Consider the following 23,639-nt stretch of genomic DNA (forward strand, 5'->3'; position numbering starts at 1 on the left):
TTTCGGGTGTTATTTAACTTTTATTTATCACAAGGACTGGAGAGTCTTCCTTCAGTGACACTTTGTTCTTTAATCTTACCTCTTAAAGCAGTAGCAGCTTTGGGGAGGACAGTGCCCAGAAGAAGCTGGGGCAGCATCCTTTGAAGTGCCCCTTTCATTGTTGGCAGGGAGGCCCTTCACTGTTCCGGACAATGCTCCTGGTTCTCAGTATCTTAAAAGTGTGCTGCCCGACCACGTGCTGGGGGGAGGCGGCCGTCCAGCCTGCAGAAGAGTCAGGCCTGCGTGGGCTGCCTGCGCAGAGAAGGGCACAGAGCTTTTGGGAGGCTTTTTGGTAGCCTCCATGGAGGCAGCCACGGCCAGCTGGGCTTGCAGGATCTTTTGAAGAGGAGCTGTTCAGGAAAAAGGTGGTGGTTTCCCAGACTTGCCAGGGTTTTCCCATGCCCCCAGGTGCCATTGGTTGTACAGGCCCCATTGGTTGTGAAGATCCTGAAGATAGCAGAAGATCAGGTGGTAGGCAGATTGATCCCTAAAGCTCAGGTCTGCAGATAGTCCAGACCACCTCCAGAGGTTATCACTGGCACTTGGTGGCGAGAAGAGACCCCTTACATGCAAAGCTTTCCTAGTGAGAGTGTCAGCTGCCCTGCTGAATTAATCTGATTCACTGCCCTAGGATGGCAGAAAGTCAGGGACAACCCCTGCCCTTCTTTGCAGTGCTGCTCTGTGGTGTAAGAGTAGAGGTCGTTCACTGGTGGGAAGGCCTAGAACTCTGCAGTTGATGAACCACAGGGGCAAGGCTAGTGTGTGGATTTTCCTTGTGCTTTCAGACCTGTGGTCACTAAAGTAGAAGCAGGGACAAATTAAACTCTTCAGCCCTGTGCAGAGGAAGGGTTTGCTTCTCAGGATCCACAGGTGCCATTGTACAGGGGCCTGTCAGGTCAGTGAGTAGCTCAACAGCAGTCTGTGCACACAAGGAGCAGCCATGGGCTTCACTCCAGGCTTTGGGGATGTAGCTGGATGGACCACCAAATGCTCAGTTGGGAACTGCATAGCAAGATGTGTTTCTTGGTCTGAGACAGTGGCACTTGCCCACAGAGGACTGTGCTGAGGTTGTTTATCTGGGACTGGCTTCAGCCTTGTGGCAGGGCAGGCACTTTCTCATTCTGTTGCAGGGAAGTGATGTGTCGAGCTGCTGTGCTGGAAGTGTTCTGGCCTGGAAACATGTTTTGGCACTTTCCATCCTGTGGTTTGATAGAGCTCAGGGAGCCTCGTCTTGGAGGGGCTGAATGCCATGACCAAGTGTTGGTAACAGACAGGATTGGGATAACTATCTTGTGGGAGGGGGCACTCAAAAATGGGAGCATTGTGATGGAGGCAGCATTCAGCTCTGCTTGAGAGGTGTCAACACACCTCGCTGTGGCTGTCTTTTCCTCACAGTGCAAATAAACCAGCTGGATCATACCTCAGCCCAGGTGTCAGTGGGGATGGGGTGTGAAAGCCGGACTTGGTCAGTGGTTAGGTTATTATTACAGCTCTGTCACAGGCAGGAGTAGTGCCAAGGAGAGAGTTTTGTCCTGCAGGAAATTTGTAGCGGAGCAGGAATGATTCTGGCACCACAGAGTCCTGCTGCTCAGGCAGCTGAGGTACAGGTGAGCTCTGGTTAAGGAGGAGAGATGGAGGCTGCTATCTCCAAGTGCTACTTGGAGAGGATTTTGGTATCCATTTGGCAGGAAGTTTTCCACCACAGTGCAGTGTCTGAGACATCTGGGAAGGAGAAGAAGGAGAGGGAAAAACAGTGCAGTCATGGCAAGGATAGAAGGGAAGTTTTGTAGCATCTCAGATCTGCCTGGGGGAAGACCAAAGAGCAGGAAGGGGCAAGTACTGAGATGTTTTCATTTTGGGCCTCCTCCTCCTCCTTTCTTTCTCACTTTTATTTTCATTGTTTTCACAGTTACCTTACTTCCTTTGGAGGTAAAGGACCCAGCTGGTCTTCCAAATTTGCTACACCCCAGTGTCAAGACAGCAAACTTGAGGACACTTCAATGCAATAGCAATAAGCAGAACAGACAGTTGGTTTTGTGACAGACCTTCCCCCAGCAAAGGGAAGTCTAATGTGGCAGGTTTGCAGTACACCAGAGCCAGGAAATGAAAGCAGGGGTGAAGTGCAAATGCCCAGTGTACTTAGCTCTCCTCATTTTAAGTGCTGCTTTTGTAACAAGTGGACTTATTTTAAGTTGGGTCTGTCTGTCTGGTTAACAGACAGTCCATCTGTCTTGCTCTAGACCAGATACTTGAGAGCAATTAATTGTAATTGCAAGGAGTTGCTTTTTCCTTCCCCATGACAGTGTTTGTAAGTGAAAGCCAAGGGAAGCATAAGCTGGGCACGAAGTGTAACAGAGGTGGGATGCTTTGCTGAGGAGTAACAGACAGCCTGGCTCTCTGTCAGCACCAGCTTGCTGAACTAAATACTGCCTGCTCAGAGTGTGTGTAATGAGTAAAAGGAAAGAAGCAAGCAAAGCCAGACATTTTCTTTCTTTCTTTGTTTAAAGTAGTGGCCTGTATGTGTGCAGCATGGGCTGCACGTGTCTCTGGAGGAGTTTGGGTTCTCCAGGAGGGATTCTAAGGTGCTCACTTGATTTATGTGGCTGTTGAGGAGGATGGAGGGAGTCTCCTATCACCCAGGGCTTCAGCCTGGGGAAGGAAATCCTGACATTGCTCCCTGGAGGGGCAGGTTCTCATGCAGAAGAGAAGGGGCCCCAGGTCCCTGTGAGGTTATCTCCAGGTTTTTGGTGTGCTGTTTCCTGGGAACATCCAGGAGGAAGGGGCCTGAATCCCATTGATTTTCCACGGTGTTCCTTTGGGTGCATCAGCCTTCCTCTCCACTTGGGAAACGGGAGGTGAGTAGGAGAGTTGCAGCTGACTGCTGAGCAGGAGTGGCTGGGGCAGTTGCAGCTCCTCCACACCCGCAGAGCAGTGCAGACGTTTCGGGACAGGGGAGGTGGCGCTGTCCAGAGGACCGGTGCCAGAGGAGTTTCCAGGTGCACAACCAAACCAAGCACCTGCCTGGAAGTCACTTGGTAGGGGAGAGACCTCGCTGAGGGGTGGCAGGGTGTGCAGGGAACATTTTGCCATGTGTTTGTGTTACCACAGACTTGCTTGGTCTGCAGGCAGAGCTGGGTGCTTTTAGGGGTGTAGTGTGTGATTTTAGCAGGGCTTGTGCAGGGTAGCTAGATGGGAATCTCCATCTGATGAAGGAAGGCCATTTGCACCCTTACCTACAGCTTTTTTTTAAAGCTATGTTTAGAAATAGATTTCTTGTTACAAATATTTGCTAGGTGCCAAGGTCTGGCTCCCTTTGTGTTTAGAGCAGAGCTGATAATCTGCAGCTATTTTAGGAGGGCTCCAGGCATCCTTTTTTGCACCAAAACGCTGGGATGCTTCCCAGCAGTCAAGCAGAGGCCATCCCTCAGTAAAGTCTGCAGACTTCCCCTTGGCAGGAACAGAACAGTAGCTGAATGGCTGAGCGCTGTGCAGAGCTGGAACCCAGCACCTTGGAGTGGGTGCCCTCAGCTGAAAGGCCAGCACTGCTTTTTGAAAGCCTTTGCATAGTGCAGCATCCCACTGCTGAAACCACAGCTTGCTTGGCTTCAAGGCTGTACAGGCTTGTGGCCTTCACCAGACTACTGATGGTGGTGCACTGGGATGCTTTGGTGACAGGCTGAGGGAGCTGGGGTTGTTCAGCCTGGAGAAGAGAAGGCTCCAGGGAGACCTTAGAGCTGCCTTCCAATACCTAAAGGGATCCTACAGGAAGGCTGCAGAGGGACTTTTCATGAGGGTGTCTAGAGACAGGACAAGGGGGAATGGTTTGAAGCTGAGGGAGAGCAGGGTTAGACTGGATCTGAGGAAGAAATTCTTCAGTATGAGGATGGTGAGTCTCTGGAATAGGATGCCCAAAGCAGCTGTGTATGCCTCTTCCCTGGGGATTCTCAAAGCCAGGTTGAATGAGGCTTTGAGCAGCTGAGTCTAGTTGAGAGGTGTCCCTGCCCATGGTGGGGAGGTTGGAGTGGATGATCTCTGAGGTGCCTTCCAACCCAAGTCATTCTGTGGTTCTATTTTAGGGCTGCTAAGTGGAGAATTTGTGATTGAAGTGAAAGTTCTTCTGAGGTTTTTGTAGGTGGGTGCTGCTGATGGTGGTACTCACTGGGAATGAGCAGCGGCATCCCTTACTGCCTGCTCCCAGGAGAACACTGTGGCTGGAAGAGGGTGTCTGCCTGTAGCAGAGAGGAGGGAGGGGCAAGGTGAGGTGAGTCCTGGTGGAAAGCTGGAAGGATCACAACGCATGGACTGGTGGGTGTGTGCAGATTGCAAAGCTTATCTCACTGCAAGGAACCAAGCAAGTAAGTATTTGCCTGGGACATGGCTCTTCAAGATTACACCAACATTCACTACTCCTCCCTTCCTCTTGAGAGCCCAGCTGGGCTTGCAAGCTAAGGAAAAAGCTATGAAAAGGAGAGAAAAAGGAAGAAGCTGAGGCAGAGGAGCAGTTGTCTTTCAGCTAGGATACCATGGCAGTGGGGACTGAAAGGAAGAACGAACTTCATTCACATGACACCTAAGTTGAGATAATCTCTGACATCTCTACAAGGTGCTTAAAATGTCAGTGCTGTGGGTCTGATGGCATTCTTGTCCTTCTCTGTCAGTGTGGACACCACTCATTGCAGCAAAGGCAGCAGGGAAGAAAGTGGCATGCAAAAATGGTACAGAAAAATTGCCCTTCCTGGCTCTGTGGTTGTTTGGGCAGGCAGTACCTGTATGTCATTGCTGCCACTGAGTGACAGCCCAGTCACCCAGTGCTAGACAGGGTCAAACTGCCAGCTTTTATGGGCACTCAGTCACACACAGGCCCCTACGTCTCCTTGAAATGAGCTTCCCAGCAGGAGGCATTGCACAGCACAGCGAAGCACACAGCCTGTGTTGTGTGTAGGGTCCAGTGGAGAAATGACTTGGTGCAGCTGAGCCTTGGGAAAGTGGCTTCAGCTTCTGGAGAAGGTCTAAAGTGAAACCCAAAGAACTGAGCATCACATTGGTGAAATCTTTTGTGGGGCTCTGGGAGTTTCTTCTAAGTGCATCTGGGGACTCTTCAGCATGAATTCAGCCTCTTGTAAGGAGAGGGCAAAACCCAGTTACATGTGATGGAGAAGGGTCAAGCTGATCATGGAAGTGTGGCTTGCCTGGAGTAGGTGCCAGGAGTGGGACAGACTCTCTTCCAAATGCTGTTTCTGGGTTAGCTCCTTACCCACACTACCAGAATTGTGCTGCCACTGTGTTCCTCTTACCTAGCACCAGACTGACATGACAAGCAAATCTCACCACACTGCCACATTCAAGCCTCCAAAATTAAGCACTGGTCTTAAGCAAACCCAACTGGGAGCACAAGCAGGAAAGCTTGGCAGTCCTGGATGCTGCTGAGAAGAAGGATGAAGGATGCTGCTGGGAAGCTGTGTTCTTGGTTTGTAAATAGGTGAAGTCTGGCACATAGAAATAAGTCATATGCTGGCCAGTCCCAGAAAATGCTGCTGTTCAGTGTGTCTTTGTTGAATTTTTGGTGAGTGGACCACAGTAAGTAAGTGAGCTCCTTCTGGTGAGTGTGGGATAGCAACATGTAGAGGGAAGAATGTCTCCGAGGGCCTGGAGAATGATGGTCAGAGGGAGTGCACTTGTTGAACTCTGAGAGTGGGACTGGTATTTTAGCCTCCCCACCAGGTTTAATTCCATTTCTGATAGCCCTGCAGATCTGCATCAGACCTACTTGATCTCTCAGGGCTGCTCCTGGTCGGCATCCTTCTCCTGGTTTGCAGTGCTGAGACATAGTCCCACCTCCTCCTCCTGGTTTGCGGTGCTGAGCCGGCGCCCTGGGAGCCCTGGGCAGCGGCTGTCGGGGCACGTTCTCGGTCCCAGCTCTGCCCCAAAGGTCCCTTTGTTAGGCACTCAGCTGCAGTGCAGGCGGTTGCTTCCCACATGATGCGAAAGGGAACAGAGATTTCTTTGTTGTGCAGGGCCCGGCTGGGCAGCTGGGAGAAATTGAGCCGAAATCAGCAATTTCCCTTTCCCTTTCCAAACCTGGCTGCCCTGCTGCCAGTGCTCAGCACCGTGAGTTCCCCGGGGCTCTGGGCTTGTCATCGGGGTGGTGAAAGAGGAACTTGCCTTTTGCCTTAATAACATCATCTGAGTTCAAAGATGGAATTTCAGAAGGAATTGGTGCTGGCAGAAGCTGTGCTGCCTTCTGTCAGGCTGGCTGCACACAGCTGTTGCTGAGCTCAGTGACTGGCCACCAGCAGCACCAGGTATCGCTGTTGCCTTGCATAGCCTGAGCCAGGAACCAGATCCTTGTGGTGGCAGGGAGCAAACAGCAAAAGAAACAAAAAGAAAACCCCAGAAAAATCACTTCCCCCCTGCCCTTTCCAGCTATCTGTGCTGAGAGTCAGAGCTGAAGGCTCAAGTATGTTTCCTGAAATACTTAAGAACATTGTATCTGGAAGAAGCCAAGTCTTGTTTCTAGAGTAATTGCTACTGACCCAGCAGTGTGCCCAGGGGGCACGGAAGGCCAGTGGCATTCTGGCCTGTATCAAGAATAGTGTGGGCAGCAGGGGTGGAATTCTGTCCCTGTACTCAGCACTGGTGAGGCCTCACCTCGAGCACTGTGCAGATCTGGGCCGCTCACTTCAGGAAGGATATTGAGGTGCTGGAGTGGGTCCAGAGGAGAGTGACAAGACTGGTAAGGGGGCTGGAGGGAAAGTTGTATGAAGAAAGGCTGAGGGAGCTGGGGGTGTTTAGCCTGGAGAAGAGGAGACTTAGAGGGGACCTTATCACTCTCTACAACTACTTAAAAGGAAGTTGTAGTCAGGTGGTGGTCAGGCCCTTCTCCCAGGCAGCCGGTGACAGGACAAGAGGGCATGGCCTGAAACTGCACCAAGGGAGGTTCAGGTTAGATATTAGGAAGCACTTCCTCACAGAAAGGCTGATTAGGCACTGGGATGGACTGCCCAGGGAGGTGGTGGAGTCACCATCACTGGAGGTCTTTAAGAAAAGCCTGGATATGGCACTTGGTGTCATGGTTTAGCTGGTGTCATGGTGTTAGGTCATATTCTGGACTTGATGATCTCAGAGGTCTTTCCCAGCGTCAGTAATTCTGTGAGTCTGAGATGTAGTTGGCTTTCAAGGCAGATGCAGCAGACACAAGTGCATAAACTCTGCACAGGTTTGCCATAGTGCCATTTGCAGATCACCAGCCTTGCCACAGGACACCTCTAGATATTTATAGCTCTGACAGAGCTGGCTAAGGCAGCAGGGTGTAGTTTGCACAGATCACATTGTCACTTTATTTTATAAGTCCTTCCATTCAGTGGCTTTGTTTTGCAGAGGCTGCTCCTGCCCTCCCTGGCCTTTGCCCTGGGGTATTTCACAGTGGCTTTAGGTACCTGCCAGCACCTTTGCCATGTGCCACACCTGCACTTGGCTGCTGTGCCTCCTGCTTCTCCTTGCTGCTCATCCCCGTTCAGGGCCACTGTCTTCTCCTGGAGAAGAGGACACTGGAGCACACTGGGGATTTTTTTCTGTAGCAGTCACTCACTGGCATGGAGAAGGGGAAAATGCGATAAATACATAAGTTCTGTGGAAAGCCTGGAGGATGGCATGGAAAGAAATTTCTGAGCACCAAAACTGGCAGGTTTTCCTCTGTCAAAACTCTGCTCAGCGTTGCTGTAGTCAGGAGGGAATTTGGTGAGGAAGGGTTAGCTTGTGCCAGATGATTGCACAGCAGCTTGGGCTGCCGCGGGCCCTGCACAGTCTGGGAGGACACTTCCATTTGGAAAACCAAAGTTTGTTTCTTGTCTTGTCTTTTCTTTCTGTTGGTAATGCCTGCATGGTTCATCTTGTGCTTTCTTCACATGTTTCTTGCAGTAAATGAGACAAATCTGCTTGGTTCAAGATGCAGCAGCAAGCTGTGTTAACTTGGTGCCAGACTGCACGCCAGGGCGGGCCCACAGCCAAGCCAGCCTTTCAGTTCAGGTCAGATTTGGACAAAGCAGAGTAACTAATGACTCTCTGCAGCCTTCTGTCCAGGTTTGTGTCAGCTTGGGCTCTGGCTCTCCGTGCCGTGGGGCTGGGAGCAGCACTGGGATGGCTCTTAGTGTGCTGCTGGAATGCACGCAGGCAGCTGCAGCACAGAGAGCCAAGTCAGCTCTGGGCAAATGAAGTCTCTGCTTTTCTGCAGCCATGTGTGCACTGCTGCAAAGGGCTCTGGAGTGTGAAAGCTGCTGGCTGGAGATACCAGCTTCAGCAGAAAATTGTTAACCATCCTGGGAGTGCCAGAGTGGTGCTGCCAGAGCTGGGAGTTCCCCTCCAGCTGTCATAAGTATGTCGGCTTTCTTCTTAGTTTCCATTAAACTTTTCCAGTTACTCTGGAGCTTGGTGTCCCAAAAGAGGTGAGGTTTAGTTAACCACAGGATAACTGAGGATCTCCAGCAAGATGATGCTCTCCCTCTCTTTGGGTCAGGAAGAGCGAGATGTGACCGACAGGTCCTGCCCTGGGGAGTTCAAGAGCTGGGAGGAATGATAGTGAGCAATGCTGGGAGGACAGACTTGGAGGTGAAGTCATGTCCACAGAGTTGTCATGGACCAGAGACAGAAGCACATCCTCTGTTTGTCCTTTGCACTGCCCTTTTGGGGTAGGTCTTTGCTTATTGAGAGGTAGCTAAAGGGTGATGTTGCTTGAAAACCTGCCTGTTGCATTCACAAGGATGTTTAGCCTGGGGAAAAGGAGCCTCAGGGCAGACCTTCCCACTCTCTACAGCTACTTGAAAGGAGGTCATCAGAGACTGGAGTTGGTCTCCTCCTAAGTAACAGGCACCAGGAAATGGCTTCAAGTTGTGCCAAGGGAGCTTTAGGTTGGACATTAGGAAAAATGTCTTCACTGAAAGAGTTGTCAAACCCTGGAACAGGCTGCCCAGGGCAGTGGTGGAGTTGTCATCTCTGGAGCAATGTAAAAGCCTTGTAGATGTGGTGCTGAGGGATGTGGTTTAGTGGTAGACTTGGCAGTGCTGGGTTAATGTTTGGCCTTGATGATTTCAGAGGTCTCTTCCAAGCAAAATGTTTGTATGATTCTGACTCCTTTGCCCCATGGGCAGCCTGAGAGTCACCACCTTGGCTGCTGCCACTGACAGGTATCTTCTCCTTAAAACTGACTTCTTTCTTGTCTTGACGAGGTGGACAGGAACATCTGGTCGGGATACATGGTCTGTAGGTAGAGCCTACACTGGAGCTCTGTGCAGACCTGACTGACAGAGGGAAGAGAGGTGTGTGTTGGGTAGTCCAGCTGGTTTGGTGGGAGAACCTTAGTTTCACAGTATCATAGTATCACTAAGGTTGGAAGAGACCTCGAGGATCATCGAGTCCAACCTCTCACCACAGACCTCATGACTAGACCATGGCACCAAGTGCCACGTCCAATCTCCTCTTGAACAGCTCCAGGGATGGTGACTCCACCACTTCCCTGGGCAGCACATTCCAATGACGAATGACTCTCTCAGTGAAGAACTTTCTCCTCACCTCCAGCCTAAACCTCCCCTGGTGCAGCATGAGACTGTGTCCCCTTGTTCTGGTGCTGGTTGCCTGGGAGAAGAGACCAACCCCTTCCTGGCTACAACCACCTTTCAGGTAGTTGTAGAGGGCAATGAGGTCACCCCTGAGCCTCCTCTTCTCCAGGCTAAACAATCCCAGCTCCCTCAGCCTCTCCTCATAGGGCTTGTGCTCAAGGCCTCTCCCCAGCCTTGTTGCCCTTCTCTGGACACGTTCAAGTGTTTCGATGTCCTTCTTAAACTGAGGGGCCCAGAACTGGACACAGTACTCAAGGTGTGGCCTAACCAAAGCAGAGTACAGGGGCACAATGACCTCCCTGCTCCTGCTGGCCACACTATTCCTAATGCAGGCCAGGATGCCATTGGCCTTCTTGGCCACCTAGGCACACTGCTGGCTCATATTCAGGTGGCTGTCGATCAGTACCCCCAGGTCCCTCTCTGATTGGCAGCTCTCAGCCACTCCAACCCCAGCCTGTAGCTCTGCATGGGGTTGTTGTGGCCAAAGTGCAGCACTCGGCACTTGGACTTGTTGAATGCCATCCCATTGGACTCTGCCCACCTGTCCAGTCGGTTGAGGTCCCTCTGCAGAGCCTTTCTGCCCTCTAACTGACCAACATCTGCCCCTAACTTGGTGTCATCTGTGAACTTGCTGATGACTGACTCGACCCCCTCATCCAGATCATCAGTGCAGATGTTAAAGAGGATGGGGCCCAGCACTGATCCCTTAGGGCCTTCATCAGATGTGACCAGGGTCTGAAACTGATGATGGTATAAAGGGGCTAAGTAAAGAGGTGTGTTTCTCAGGGGGGTTGAAACCAGCATGCAGTTAGCACCTAGGCATTTGGGCGAGGCCTCAGGCGGTTTGAAATGCATGTAAAGGTTGTGGGGCAGAATGGAGAGGGAAGGAGACATTGCTGTATCCAAGGCAGGGCTGTTCTTGTGCAGTTGACCTTGCAGCAAAAGGCATTTGCTGTGGGTGCTCAGTGACTGTCACAGCCACTGCTAACATCTCTCAGGGCAAGTGACGCCGATGTCACCTACGCCTTGTGGCTTCAGTGGACTGCCTCTTCCTAAGCTTCTGAGCCACCATGCCAAGTTACAGATGTGGCCACCTTAGCCATGACCCCTGCCACCCTGCCAGGGCCTGCTTCTGACCTCTGTCTCCATCTCTCTCTTACAGGTACCTGTGTGAAGTGCAGCAAGGGAGTGTATGGAGCAAACCAGGCTTGCCAGGCCATGGGCAACCTCTACCATGACGGCTGCTTCACCTGTGGAGCCTGCAGTGAGTACCCCTGGGGCACACTCTTCAGGCATAACATTTTTCTGGTGGAAAGAGAGAAAAAAAGGAAGTGATCTGTGAGTTGTCTGGCAGAGCTGCATGCCTTGCTGGTGGTGGTTGCTGCTTGTTTTCAAGCAGATTCTTGCAAGGCTTGTAGAAAAGGTGTTTCGTGTTGTGCTGGCTGCCTGCCTCCTGGCCTGGGGGTGGCTGTTTTCAGGCCTCTGCCTCTCACTTACAGCCACATTTTCTTACTTGTAAGAGTGTTTTTTCAGAGTGAAGATGCCTTAGCCAGGACTTGCAGGGTTCTTCATTTGTCACATCAGAGTTTACAGCTGGGCTGGTCTTTCAGCCCTGCTGAGGGCACAGGCAGGGAGTGAGGATCTCTGCCTAGGGCAATGGTGGTGTCACCATCCCTGGAGGGATTTCAAAGCTGTGTAGATGAGGGACATATTTAGTGCTGAACTTAGCAGTGCTGGGTTGATGGTCTTAAAGGTCTTTTCCAGCCTGAGCAATTGTAAGGTTCTGTGATTTTGGGCAGCACGCTCTGTGAGTGCCAGAGACACCTTTTGAGCTGCAGCTGCTGCATGCAGCCATGGTGTTTTCCCTGCCTCCATTACCTTTATGCGCTAAAACCATGTTGCCTTTCTGAGGGACACCTGGCCAAACCTGCCCTGGTTGCATGTTTTGCTTGTTCTTTCTCTGTAGGAAAAGAGCCATGCCCCGAGACGAAGGGGCACGCCTCTGCCCCCTTCTTTCTGGTGGTTGTGCCGGAGGCAGCAAGCTAGGAAGCCTGTGAAATCTGCCCCAGAAGCAGGGTCGATTGCTCAGCAGGCCCTGCTGAGCTCCCTGCTGCTTGTCAGCCCCACATTTGAATCTTGCTGGAGTGTAAACCGTGCTGCAATGTATGGATCCTCCTAAGTGGCTTTTGGAGTAGATCCAGGACGGAGCTGGAGTAGGGAACAGGCCTCTTGGTTTCAAATGGTTGCTGTGTTTGTCAGGCAGCAGTTTGTCTGTTTTGTTATGTTGAACTCCAGGGCTAGCAGCATATTCTTAGCAATGTAGCTGTGTATGTGGTGGCAGAGAAAACAGCCATGACCAGCCTGGTGCTTCTGTAGGCTGGAGTTTGGCTTTCCCTCGTGCATCTCAGGGTTTTTCTGCTGCATGGTGTTTAGAGCTCCTCAGGGCTGCCTGTGTTTCATCTGGAACTGTAAAATGACAGCACAGACAGAAAGATGTGTGTGCTGTTTAGTAACAGCTGGGCCTTGCAGCCTGCTCTTTCTCCAGCTGGCACACACCAGCTGTGCCTGTCCTCACGTAGATTTTCAGCGGAACACTTCACCATCATCCCATCGAAGGTGGGCAAACTGGAAGTGGTCTTAGCACGTGGTGGCAGTTGTCCTAAAGGCTCACAAGTCAGCAGTTCACTCCTTTGGCCTCTCTTGTAGATTAATTTGAAATCTTCTCTTGCAAAGAGGATTTCTGGCTGCAGCCAGGTTTTTGCTGCAGTGACCTCTTGCCCTCCAAACTGCCCTTGCACACAAAGCTCCTGTTAATAATCCAGCAGCAGATCTGAACCATCTGAAATGTCTAAAGTGACTACTGTGCAACTGGTGCTTTAGAAAGAAACCCTTTTGGTCCTCCTTTTAGAAGGGGTTTGACCATCTTTATTTGGAGATCAATGCTGGAGAGGTTCCTTGTGGTTGCAGAAGCAGCAGTGTTTACCTCCATTTATGTTTGTATTTGGTTAAAAACACAGCTGAATCCTATTTCTAATGAGGTGAGTTGGAGAGGGCTGAAAGAAGAGCTGTTTGCTGCTCATTCTACCAGACAGCCCCTTGCAGTGCAAGCTGAAAAGGTGTGGGAGTCAGGTGAGACTCAAAAGATGAGCCAAGTGAAGGCCATTTTCTCTCTTAGCCAGGCTTTGAGAAATGTGCTGCCTGGGGTGGTACATGCCATCCCTCCCTGCATTTGAGGAGGAAATGTACCCATGGGCAATCCCCCCTTTCACAAGCCCAGTGGTTTCCCAGTGCCCTGGACCACTGGCTGCTATGGGATGTAGGGCCCACAGCCCTTTCATGGCCCCAGGAGAGCCCCAGCCGCTCTGCAGGCTTTCTGTCAGCTGTGTCACTGCAGTAAACACAGTGAGACCATTTGATCTGCCAGAGAAGTGAAAACTGGGCCTGCCCATGTTGACTCTCTAGCTGCAAAGCTCGTCTGGAGCAGCCTGTGTGGAACCTCTGGTTTCTAGCTGAAAAGTAAGTTGTGCTTTTAAGGTCAAGTGGAGTTCATCTTGGACACTGTCCAGTACAAACTCCTCTTGGAGAAGTCAAGGTTGCTCAGGATTTCAGTCCTGAAATTCCTGCTGTGGTGTAATGCTGAATAGCTCTTCTCCAATAAAGAAAATGTACCAAATTCCTATTAAGGTAAAGTATATTGTCCTCCAGATATTTATAGCCTCTGCCCTGCTCTTCTCACTTTAGTGAGAATTTCTGATTGTGTTCCTGGTTAGATTTGTGCCCAAATGTGCATTGGTTTCCCAGATCCAGAAAACTGAGAGGCTCATAGGAGGCAGGGGGTGATGCCTCCTAGTGCTACATTTCCTGCACCCTCTGCCTCCCAGCACACGTGCCAGGGCAGTGTGCTGAGCAGAGCTATGCACATGTTAGAGGGTTGAGCTGCCAGCAAAACAAGCTCAGGGCTCTATCTGAGCTGCTGGCCTGTAATGTAGAAAATTTGGTTTAGAGGTCAGAACAACAGCTTTAGAATGATTGCTTTGGCAGAAACCTCTCCTTTATCTTCTTGTTTGTTACAGGGCAGGCACACAAACACAGCAGCTTTTTGCAGAGGCAGAGGAAAAAGCTTGGAGCTCTTTCTGCAGGATTAGTAATAAATTATATTTGCTGTACAGGAGGGCCATGAAAGGAGGTTTAAAAACAACAGTCCCCAAAACCCCTGCAGCTATTTCCTGCAAGCTTAAGGTGTCTGTTTCCGTCTGGGGGGGAGGGTTTCAGCCCCTTGGACAAACAGTTGTAGTTACCAGATGGTTTGGTACACATTAACCATTTAAATTACTCACCTATACTTCCTCAGAATACAAAGGGTGCAGGTTTCCAGATGTTGGTTTATTAGTTAGGTAGTAAGGAGAGCTTGTAAATTCCATCACTTTAACCAGGTAGTGTCACTCTAATTGCTGTGGTGGTTTAGTGTTTTCCCTAGCAGTCAGTCAGACTTGCATCCCACTGCCTCAGGCTCCCTGGCAAACAGACCTTTGTAGCTCTGCTGGCAGCACAATTCAGAGCATAAAGGTCTTCTGCCTGAGCCACTTGGTCCTCAGGGGAGATCTGAAAGCTAAAGAAGTGCAAGGGAAGCGTCAGAGGTGCCTGTGAAGGAAATCAGTAGGTGAGGAAGGAAGTCAGAAAGAAAGAGCTGATTGCAAGGTGCTTTGAAGGAGGGTCCAGTGCTGAACTACAGCAGGAAGGCAAAAATGAGGTTTGGATTTTGGCCCCATGGCGCAGAGAGGTGAAACCCTTGCCTGTTTGCCAGGCTCCAGCACTTGACCTTTGATATGTCAACATCACTGCACCACTTTCTTTTCCTTTTGTTCTTTTGTAAACTCAGACGAATGCTGATGTCTGTGTGAGGGCAATAGTGTCGAGTTGCAAATCTCTTGCACCTGCTGGGCGTAGATCTAATTTAGTATTTCTCAGTGTATTTATGTCTAGAGGTCATTTAGTAGATGAGGTGGCTGAGCTGTGGAAGCAGTGTTACCTGGGAGGGTAGCCCCCTGCTCTATTTGCTCTTGCTGTGTGACCCCTGGAACAGCAAGGCCCTGGGTTTTATTTGCACCACTAAATAATTCTACCAGTGCAAAAGTCACCTTTTGCTGCCAGTGAGATTTGCTGCCAGGCAGCAGGTCAGCCAGCCTCCCCAAGGCAATTCCCCCATGGTGTGTGTGGGTGCAGGGGTCTCTGCACAAGCTGCCAGCTCTCCTAGGGCAGGCAGAATATGCTGATTGTGATTGGATATCAACCCAGAGTGCAAAGCACTGCAGGTGACCCTTCCTCAGCATCCCTTTACTCACACTGTCCTGCCAGAGTTCTGTTCACCAGCAGCATAGAGATTGCCTCCCCCTCCTTTCTCCTCTGAGCCTCTGCCCATTTCGGTGGTGGCTGGGGGGTGATGGGGTGGGAGGCCATCTCCTGTGGCCACTGGGGCTTGGGGTGTTTTAGGGGACAGGACAACTGTCCCCAGAGAGATGCAGAGTGGCTGGGCACTGGGTTAAAAACTGGTCCCTCAACAGGCACTGCCCAGATTGCAGCACTGCTTTGTCCCAGGGTAATGTTATCTTACCTCTGAATTTTGAATCTCCTAGGGGTTTTCCCTAAAAAGAACAACATTTCAGCAGCTTCTTGCAATGGTTTGCCGTCAGCAAAGGAGAGGTGGTGCTGAGTTTTGTGGCTTATTATGGTTTCTGAGGAGCCATTTCTGCCTTCACATCTGGTTGCTTTCCTGTCAGAGGTGGCTGACCTTTTTCTGACATGCAGGAGCATGATTTTGGCTTTCAAGCATCAGATCTTTTTCTCAGAGTTGTTTTTTTTTTAACCTCAAATGTGTGGTAAGAGTACAGAGGGCATTTGTTAGCAATTCTATAGTACAGCTGGTGTAGAACAACTTACACAGTCATGGCACTGTGTCCTGGCACAGTTTCTTCTAAGAGAGAGGAAAACTGGAGAGTTTGATTTCTAAGAGAAATGTAACCTGGAGGGAAGGCTGGATGGAGCTTGGGCCAGAGCCACCCAGGACTGAGCAGGAGCTTATTTTGATCCTTAACAGTAGGTGGATGTTGTTGGGCAGAGAGGAACCTCATGAAGTTCAACAAGGGCAAGTGTCGGGCCCTGCACCTTGGGAGGAACAGCGCCCTCAGGCAGTACAGGTGAGGGGACATGCTGGAGAGCAGCTCTGCAGGGAAGGACCTGGGAGTCCTGGTAGACAAGTTCCCCATGAGCCAGCAATGGGACCTTGGTTCTCCCCTTCTATTCTGCCCTACTGAGGCCACACCTAGAGTATTGTGTCCTGTTCTGGGGTTCCCAGCTCAAGAGAGACAAGGAACTACCGGAGAGAGTCCAGAAGAGGCTACAAAGATTCTGAGGGGCCTGGAGCATCTCTCTTATGAGGAAAGGCTGAAAAACCTGAGCTCATTTAGCTGCAAGAAAAGGCTAAGAGGGGATCTTATTAATGCCTGTCAATACCTAAAGGGATAGATACTGCTAAGCACCCTAAAGGGAGGGTGTCATAGAATTGTTAGGGTTGGAAGGCACCTCAAGGATCATCCAGTTCCAATCCCCCTCCCATGGGCAGGGTCACCTCACACTAGATCAGGTTGCTCAAAGCCACATCCAGCCTGGCCTTAAAAACCTCCAGGGATGGGGCCTCTACCACCTCCCTGGGCAACCTGTGCCAGTGTCTCACCACCCTCATGGGGAAGAACTTCTTCCTAACATCCAATCTAAATCTACCCATTTCTAGTTTTGTTCCATCTCCCCTAGTCCTGTCACTACCTGACACCCTAAAAAGTCCCTCCCCAGCTTTCTTGTAGCCCCCTTCTGATACTGTCATGAGGACAGAAGGACAGAGCCAGGCTCTTTTCAGTAGTGCCCAGCAACAGGACAAGGGGCAGCAGGCACAGACTGGAACCCAGGAGGTTTCATCTGAACATGAGGAAAAACTTCTTTCCTGTGAAGATGACAGAGCACTGGAACAGGCTGCCCAGTCTGCTGCTTTGGAGACTTTCAAAACTCACCTGGATGTGATCCCATACAGCCTGCTGTAGGTGAACCTGCTGTCACAGGAGGGTTGGACTAGATGATCTCCAGGGGTCTCTTCCAGCCCCCACTCTACTGGGAATCTGTGATTGTTTCCACCCTGCTGTGCCATCAGTGTGTCAGGAGGTGACTCCCAGTGACGCTGAGAGCTGAAATTCTGTTCTGTTTAAGCTGCCATTAGTGATCCTGTCCAAACTGATCTCACAGTTGTAAGAGGGACTGATTTCTGTAATGACAGAAGTCCAAGGCTGTCAGCAGGGAAGGGATCCAGAAGCAGCTGCCAGCCTGCATTGATTCTTGCCCATCTGCTGTGCAGATAGCACAGGGAGCTCCACAGAGCTTAGATGAGAGAGAGGTGAGGCCCACACTGCCTTGCTGGCCATGCAGAGTCCTGGTCATGCTTCCCCATAGAGCCCTGGGATCCAGATGTGGCCCTGTACTGTGGTATGCCCTGAGAACAATCTCTTGACTTTGAGCAGGGATTTGTGACAATAATGGAAAAGCAACTTCAGAGGACAAGGCTGGGTCCAGCCTCCCAGCAAGCAAATGTTGCATCTCCCAGCTCTTTCTTGGGCCCTTGCAAGTCCCTAGTAAACCCTTCTCTGTATGAACTTCATTTGGAGAGAGCTCCCTTGGGAAAGTGATGGGCCATAGCACCAGCATCCTGGGCATGCAGCCTCATGGTGTGCCCCTTAGCAGCTGCTAAGGATGTTTATTTCAGCACAGAGGCACTAGTGAGGAAGCTTGAAGTATTTTGAAATGGTTGCTGAGATAACCTCGAGGTCTTTCAGAAGCTCCCACAGCAAACCAGCTTAGCCAGATGTCAGTGATGAGCAGTTCAGAAAAGCCTGAGGATCAAACTTGCTGTCAGTGAGAGGAAAAAGAAATCCTGTAACAACCTGTGAAGATGCTGAGGTTGAAACGAAGAAGAATGTGAATTGTCTGAATTTTTTTCAGCTGAGAGATTAACTAAGTCCAGGATGAAGTGAAAATGAACCATGGACAGGAGCCAGCATCTTAAGACAATGGATCCTGTAAGCAGCAAGGCAAGCAGCAGTGTTGCTGGGTTGCTGTCACCTCTGTGGTCACCATGTTGCATGTTTAGAGCAGGTAGTGAGCAGTATGTGACTCCTTACATACCACTGGAGCCCTCAGTGGTGAAGCTACAGCAGCATCTCTGTGCCAGCCCCTGCAGACACACAGTCAGAAGCATCCCTTTTGGGAGAGACGTGTTTAAATGAAGGCACGTAGCAGGGAGCTGAGTGCAGGGACAGAAACAGCTGCCACGCAGCTCTGCTCTCTGGGGGCAGCCCCAGCACTTTGTTTTCCTGGTGTGGCTGCAGCCAGAACGTGCATTTCCCAGCTCCACTGGGACAGTCCCCAGCACAGCCTGGGGAAGTGAGCTTTTCCTGCATCTTCCTTTCCCATATGTGCAATGAGGAGATGCTTCCTCACCTCAAAGGGAGGCTGTGGGCAGGACAGGCAGGGAGCAGCAGAGGAAGAGCTGGGCTGTTGGCACACACTGCTCCTGCAGGCACCTCACTGCTCCTGGCTTTGGCAAATTGCCTTTTACACCCCCGCCAGAGGCTTAAAGAGAGTCATGGAGAGGAGCTAAAACCGGTCAGAATGACCATGTCTTCCCTACAGACAGTGATGAAATCATCCCTGCCTTCCCTCTAAGTGCTCTTAGTGCCAGTGCCTCTTCTTCATGGGCCCACATCATGCCCAAAGCCAAATTTAATCTGTTTGTAAAGGGACTTGCCCCTCTGCTGAGTGAGCTTGATGCAGAGGCACAGATGCAGCACACTGGCTGTGGCACCTTCTCTGAAGGTCTGTTGCCATCAGTCTTCACCTGCTCATGTCATGAGGTTAAAAATACACTGGGTGCAGAAGGACTGGTAAAGGCTTTCTTTTTTGTCACCCTGCAGGAATGATGTGATGGCAATGATCCAAACCTTGTCCCTTCTGTGGAACAGCTGCTGCTCATGAGCCAGCCAGGGCCCTTGCCCAGAGGATCTCTCCTCATTGCATGGCTCCATGTCTATGCTTTTCCTCACCACCCCCAGCTTGTCCTTAAGGACAGAGTAGAGGCATACAGGTGGAGAGTTGCTTTGGTGCCTGCCTGTTGCCCTGGGCTGGAGCCCACACTGCTGCAGGATTTCAAATGAAAGTTAAAGGGGTTCTGTGTGGGTTTCATCTTTGAAAGTGCCACATCCCAGTGCTGTATTTAAATCAGCAGGAGGTGCCTGGGAGCGCTTCTTGCTGCATTAGCCTTGTTTACTCACCTGGGACCAGCAAGGGGTGCTGCAAATCCCAGGTGTCCCTAGTCTCTCTTTCCCCTTCTCAGGAATTTGGACTCCTCAGCTGCCAGTGAGCTTGTGGGCAGGCAGGCACACAGGAGGGCTTGTCATACAGATATGCACCCTGGGTTATAAGCCACAAAGATAAGCCTTTTATTCTAGGCTCCTGGTCCTGTTTTGGTGTCAGCAGCCTTGGCAAAGCATGATGCTTTGGGTGAGAGAAATCAGAGTGGGGTGCTTTGGGATGTGTCAGGTTTTCTTCCATGTCCCATCCAATGTCTGCATTGGTACAAGGGTGAGTTGCTGTCCTGGGTCATCTCTGACCTCCAGCAGGGGTTCGAGGAGAATGGGAGACAGTGAGTGTGTGTGACCGTTTGAGGCTGTGCCTTTAAGAAAGGGACAGTGCTGGGACGCTCTGACACCCTTTTGCTTTTCCAACCGAGTTAGCTGTGGGTTTTTTAGCTCTTTGTGGGGGAGGGAGAGCTAGGCCTTCTCTCTCAACCCACTACAGTGTGCCAGGGAGGTGTGGGTCTGGCTGCTATGTGGCTGAGCAAACCCTGCAAGCTTAACCACAGAGCTGCTGCACATGCAAACGGGGGCTCAGGAAACGTGCTGCCACATCCTCCAGCTGCTCTGCTGGCTGAACCCTGCTCAGGTCTCTGAGGGCTACTGGTACCTTCTTGGTCCAGCTGAGTTCATTGGCAAAGCTTGAGAGCTTCACTGGAGCATCTCTTTGCTGAGGAGCAGCAGGAGTTGTTTGCAGCCTCAGAGTGCCCTCTGGAGTACGCAGGAGACGACAAAGATTGTCGCTGGTGGGAGTGGTTTTGCCTGGCTCCCTCCTTGTCTTAAAGCTCTGCAGCCTGCTTGGCTATTTGTCAGAGGCTGCAAGGTGGGTGCGTGCCATGAGGCCCCGAGATGTCACCTCCAGACCAGCCCCATGTGTCACCCCATCGTCTTTTCAATGATCCTTGCCACGTGCAGCATATCCAGCAGGAGGCTTCTGGGCCCTGGTTTCCCGGTTCCCATTTCCTTCCAGCAATACCTAGCAGGTCCCCAAAACCAGCCTGCAGCAGGTCCTGCCCCAGATGTTTTTGAGCACATCCTTGGGGCTCCTTGGCCAAGCAGTGTAAGCCAAGCTGCTCCAGTGCCAGGCTTCATTTCAAAGCCTTGGCTGAATAGGGGAAAGAGGCTGGGGAGAAGCAGGGGCAGCTTTTTGTAAGCAATCCGAACTGGCCCTTCCCTCTGGGGAAAGGCAGAGCCTTTGGAAGCAGCAGGGGCAGTGGGAGCATGCCTTACCATAGGTACATAACTGAGCACAGATGCTGAGTGTGAGGCATAAACACAGAAGCTGAAGCAAATCTGAACCTTCCCCATGGCTAGAGTCCTTTCTTGGCAACATTTTATCATCCAACAACCCCATGCAGAGCTATAGGCTGGGGTCAGAGTGGCTGGAGAGCAGCCAGGCAGAGAGGGACCTGGGGGTGCTGGTTGATGGTAGGATGAACATGAGCCTGCAGTGTGCCCAGGTGGCCAGGAGGGCCAATGGCATCCTGGCCTGCATCAGGAACAGTGTGGCCAGCAGGAGCAGGGAGGTCATTGTGCCCCTGTACACTGCACTGGTTAGGCCACACCTCGAGTCCTGTGTCCAGTTCTGGGCCCCTCAGTTTAGGAAGGAGGTTGACTTGCTGGAACGAGTCCAGAGAAGGGCAATGGAGTTGGTGAGGGGCTTGGAACACAGCCCTATGAGGAGAGACTGAGGGAGCTGGGGCTGCTTAGCCTGGAGAAGAGGAGACTCAGGGGTGACCTTATTGCTCTCTACAACTACCTGAAGGGGGGTTGTAAACAGGCAGAGGTTGGTCTCTTCTCCCAGGCAGCCAGCACCAGAACAAGAGGACACAGTCTCAGGCTGCGCCAGGGGAAGTTCAGGCTGGAGGTCAGGAGGAAGTTTTACACAGAAAGAGTGATTGCCCATTGGAATGGGCTGCCCGGGGAGGTGGTGGAGTCGCCGTCACTGGAGGTGTTCAGGAGGAGACTTGATGGGGTGCTTGGTGCCATGGGTTAGTTGATTAGGTGGTGTTGGATGATAGGTTGGACGCGATGATCTTGAAGGTCTCTTCCAACCTGGTCTGGTCTATTCTATTCTATTCTATTCCATCTTGTCTCTGAAATGACCTCTGTGTTTGAAAACAAACAATTCTTTTTTGAAATGCTTTCAGACTTTGGTGGGCAGCTGCAGTAGCAAATATCCTGGTAGCTTGTGGAGCACTCTGGTGTTGCTCTCTGCTGGGGGCAGACCAGGTGGTCAGGTGTTGCAGTGGCCTACCTTGCAGCTGCTGGGTGCAGGAACCTCCTAGCTGGACAGAATGGATGTGATATTTTGATTAATAATGTCCAGTGTGGAGCACTCTCTGCATGCCCTCTCTTCTTTCCTCATTCCTCCTCTCCTGGGGTGTTTTGCAGCATCAGTCAGAGTACCCTCACTTGCTCTTGCCAGGTTATTTTGTGTTGCCATCTGCCAGAGGGTGGCAGCTTGCAGAGCTACCTCCTCCTGCAGGGAGGTGGGACTGCTGTCTAGACCCAGTGATTGGCATTTATCAGTGGAAGATGAGCTGGGATTAGTGGGGCTGGGGAGTGGGAAGCTCTGTGCTGGGTGCTGTCCTCCAGCTGTGCAGCAACCATATTCAGACATCTCCATGGTTCTCTTCTCAGCAGCCAGTTTTTGATCACATTTTCGCCCCACTGACCTTTGTCTTCTCTCTCTGTTTTTTCCTCAGGTAGAAAGCTGAGAGGAAAAGCCTTTTATTTTGTCAATGGCAAGGTGTTCTGTGAAGAAGACTTCCTGGTAAGTGCAGAGCTGACCCTGTGCTGGCATATCTTGGCTTCTCCAGGAGACACACAGCCTGCCAGCTTTGCCTACATTTCACACAGCCTAAGGCATGCATGCTGCCCAGGCCTTCTGCTCCACCATGCCATGGTGGCTGCCCATGTGTGCTACTGGAAGCAGCTAAGTGAGAGCCCACAGTTTTCCAGTGCAGAGCCCCTAATCAAAGCCATAATCTCCTGCAAGGGCTCCTTCAAAGCCTGTTTCTATGGCTGTGCTCTGCAGGCCACAGCTACAAGAATAAATGAGTACATTTCCCTTTTCCATGAACTGGGTTTGCTTGGGCATCTTAAGAGGACATTTTTCTGTTGCCCTCAATGGCTTTTGTGTGAATGTACCTGAGCATGAAGCAACCACAGAGTCTTCTCCCTGCCTATTGGAGGTAAAAAGCCATTTAGAATCATAGAATGGTTTGGGTTGGAAGAGACCTTTAAAATCATCAAGTCCAACCATTAACCCAGCACTGCCAGGTCACCACTAAACCATGTCCCACAGCACCAGGTCTACACAGCTTTGAAATCCCTTCAGAGATGGTGACTTCACCACTGCCCTGGGCAGCCTGCTCCAGGCCTTGACAACTCTTTTGGTGAAGAAATTTTTCCTAATGCCCAACCTAAACCTCCCTTGGCACAACTTGAGGCCATTTCCTCTTGTCCTTGTGCCTGTCACATGGAAGAAGAGGCCAACCCCCACCTTGCCACAACCTGCTTTCAGCTGTAGCCTTCTGCCCTGAGTCCTGATAGAGTGAGCCTTCACTGAGCTGGAAAATTGCTGTATGTCTGCTTACTCTGGTGGTTTCCTCCAGAGAGGAGTTAATCTTATTTGCTCTCATCAGCATATTCTGCATAGGCTGAAAATACAAAGATTAGTTAAATGCATCTCAAAGATTTCACTTTTCTGCTTTGTGTTTCCACCATGCAGACAGAACTGAAACCTCAGCAGATGCTGTGTGATGCCTGAGGTGCATGTTGTGGATGTGGCAGGCAGCTCCTTAGCAGTAGATCTTAGCAATAGCAGCAGTTGCTCTAGGCCAGACTTGGTTGTTACACTCACAGAGAAGCTTCAGCAGACGTGCAATGATGTAATTAAAGAAAGAATTTGTTTTTCCAAGCCATACAGATACTGTGATGTGAATATGTGGTAAACACAAGTGGGTTCCTGACCTGTAGATCCACGTGGTCAAATAAGCATGGAAGGCTTATCAGTAAATGCCTTATTTGCATAGGCATTTCTGATATTTGCTTACATGCTTAATGGGAAGTTCCAGGAACTCCTACTCCTTCTGAACTCTGGGAGTCTGGTGTCTTCATGGAACATCCTCTGGGGACCCATCCACAGCTTGATCTGCTGACAAAAAAAGCACTGGAAAGTTTGGCTTGTGTAAGGAGTACAGACAAAGGCCACAGCACCAGCACCCCACAATGCACTGTTGTTTATGCTCCACTGGCCTTGTGAAATTTTAAGCCACTTCTTTTTTGTCCTTGCAGTACTCTGGTTTCCAGCAGTCAGCTGACAGGTGTTTCATTTGTGGTCATTTGATAATGGACATGGTAAGTGATAATTGCTTTAGGAGCTAAAAATCCCACAGCTTTTTAGCAGAATGCATCAAAAGCAAAATATTTTCATACCCAGCACTGTCTGTTACCAGCTGGTAGTCTGCCTGCTGTGAGACTGGTAGCAGAAAGAAAAAACACTCAGCCTTTTGTTGATTTTTGCAGGGAAGTG

At 50.8% G+C, this 23,639-nt stretch overlaps 2 protein-coding genes across 2 annotated transcripts in view; both read left to right on the top strand.

Moving 5' to 3' along the window:
- Positions 1–7,974, top strand: part of LARS2 (leucyl-tRNA synthetase 2, mitochondrial) — an 85,879-nt gene extending 77,905 nt beyond the window's left edge. The window contains exon 23 of the transcript XR_010989055.1: positions 7,957–7,974. The gene's annotated coding sequence lies outside the window, so the exon portion shown is untranslated. The remainder of the gene's footprint in view (positions 1–7,956) is intronic.
- The window catches only part of LIMD1 (LIM domain containing 1), a 35,318-nt gene that overhangs the window by 1,322 nt on the left and 10,357 nt on the right, over positions 1–23,639 (top strand). Inside the window, exons 2-4 of the mRNA XM_068152828.1 lie at positions 10,813–10,914; positions 21,808–21,875; positions 23,402–23,464. Coding sequence (XP_068008929.1) covers positions 10,813–10,914; positions 21,808–21,875; positions 23,402–23,464 — 233 coding nt within the window. The remainder of the gene's footprint in view (positions 1–10,812; positions 10,915–21,807; positions 21,876–23,401; positions 23,465–23,639) is intronic.

This window comes from Melanerpes formicivorus, unplaced genomic scaffold (genome assembly GCF_026170545.1).
Source record: "Melanerpes formicivorus ecotype bairdi unplaced genomic scaffold, bMelFor1.0.p_v2 SCAF_24, whole genome shotgun sequence".
NCBI classification, from domain to species: domain Eukaryota; kingdom Metazoa; phylum Chordata; class Aves; order Piciformes; family Picidae; genus Melanerpes; species Melanerpes formicivorus.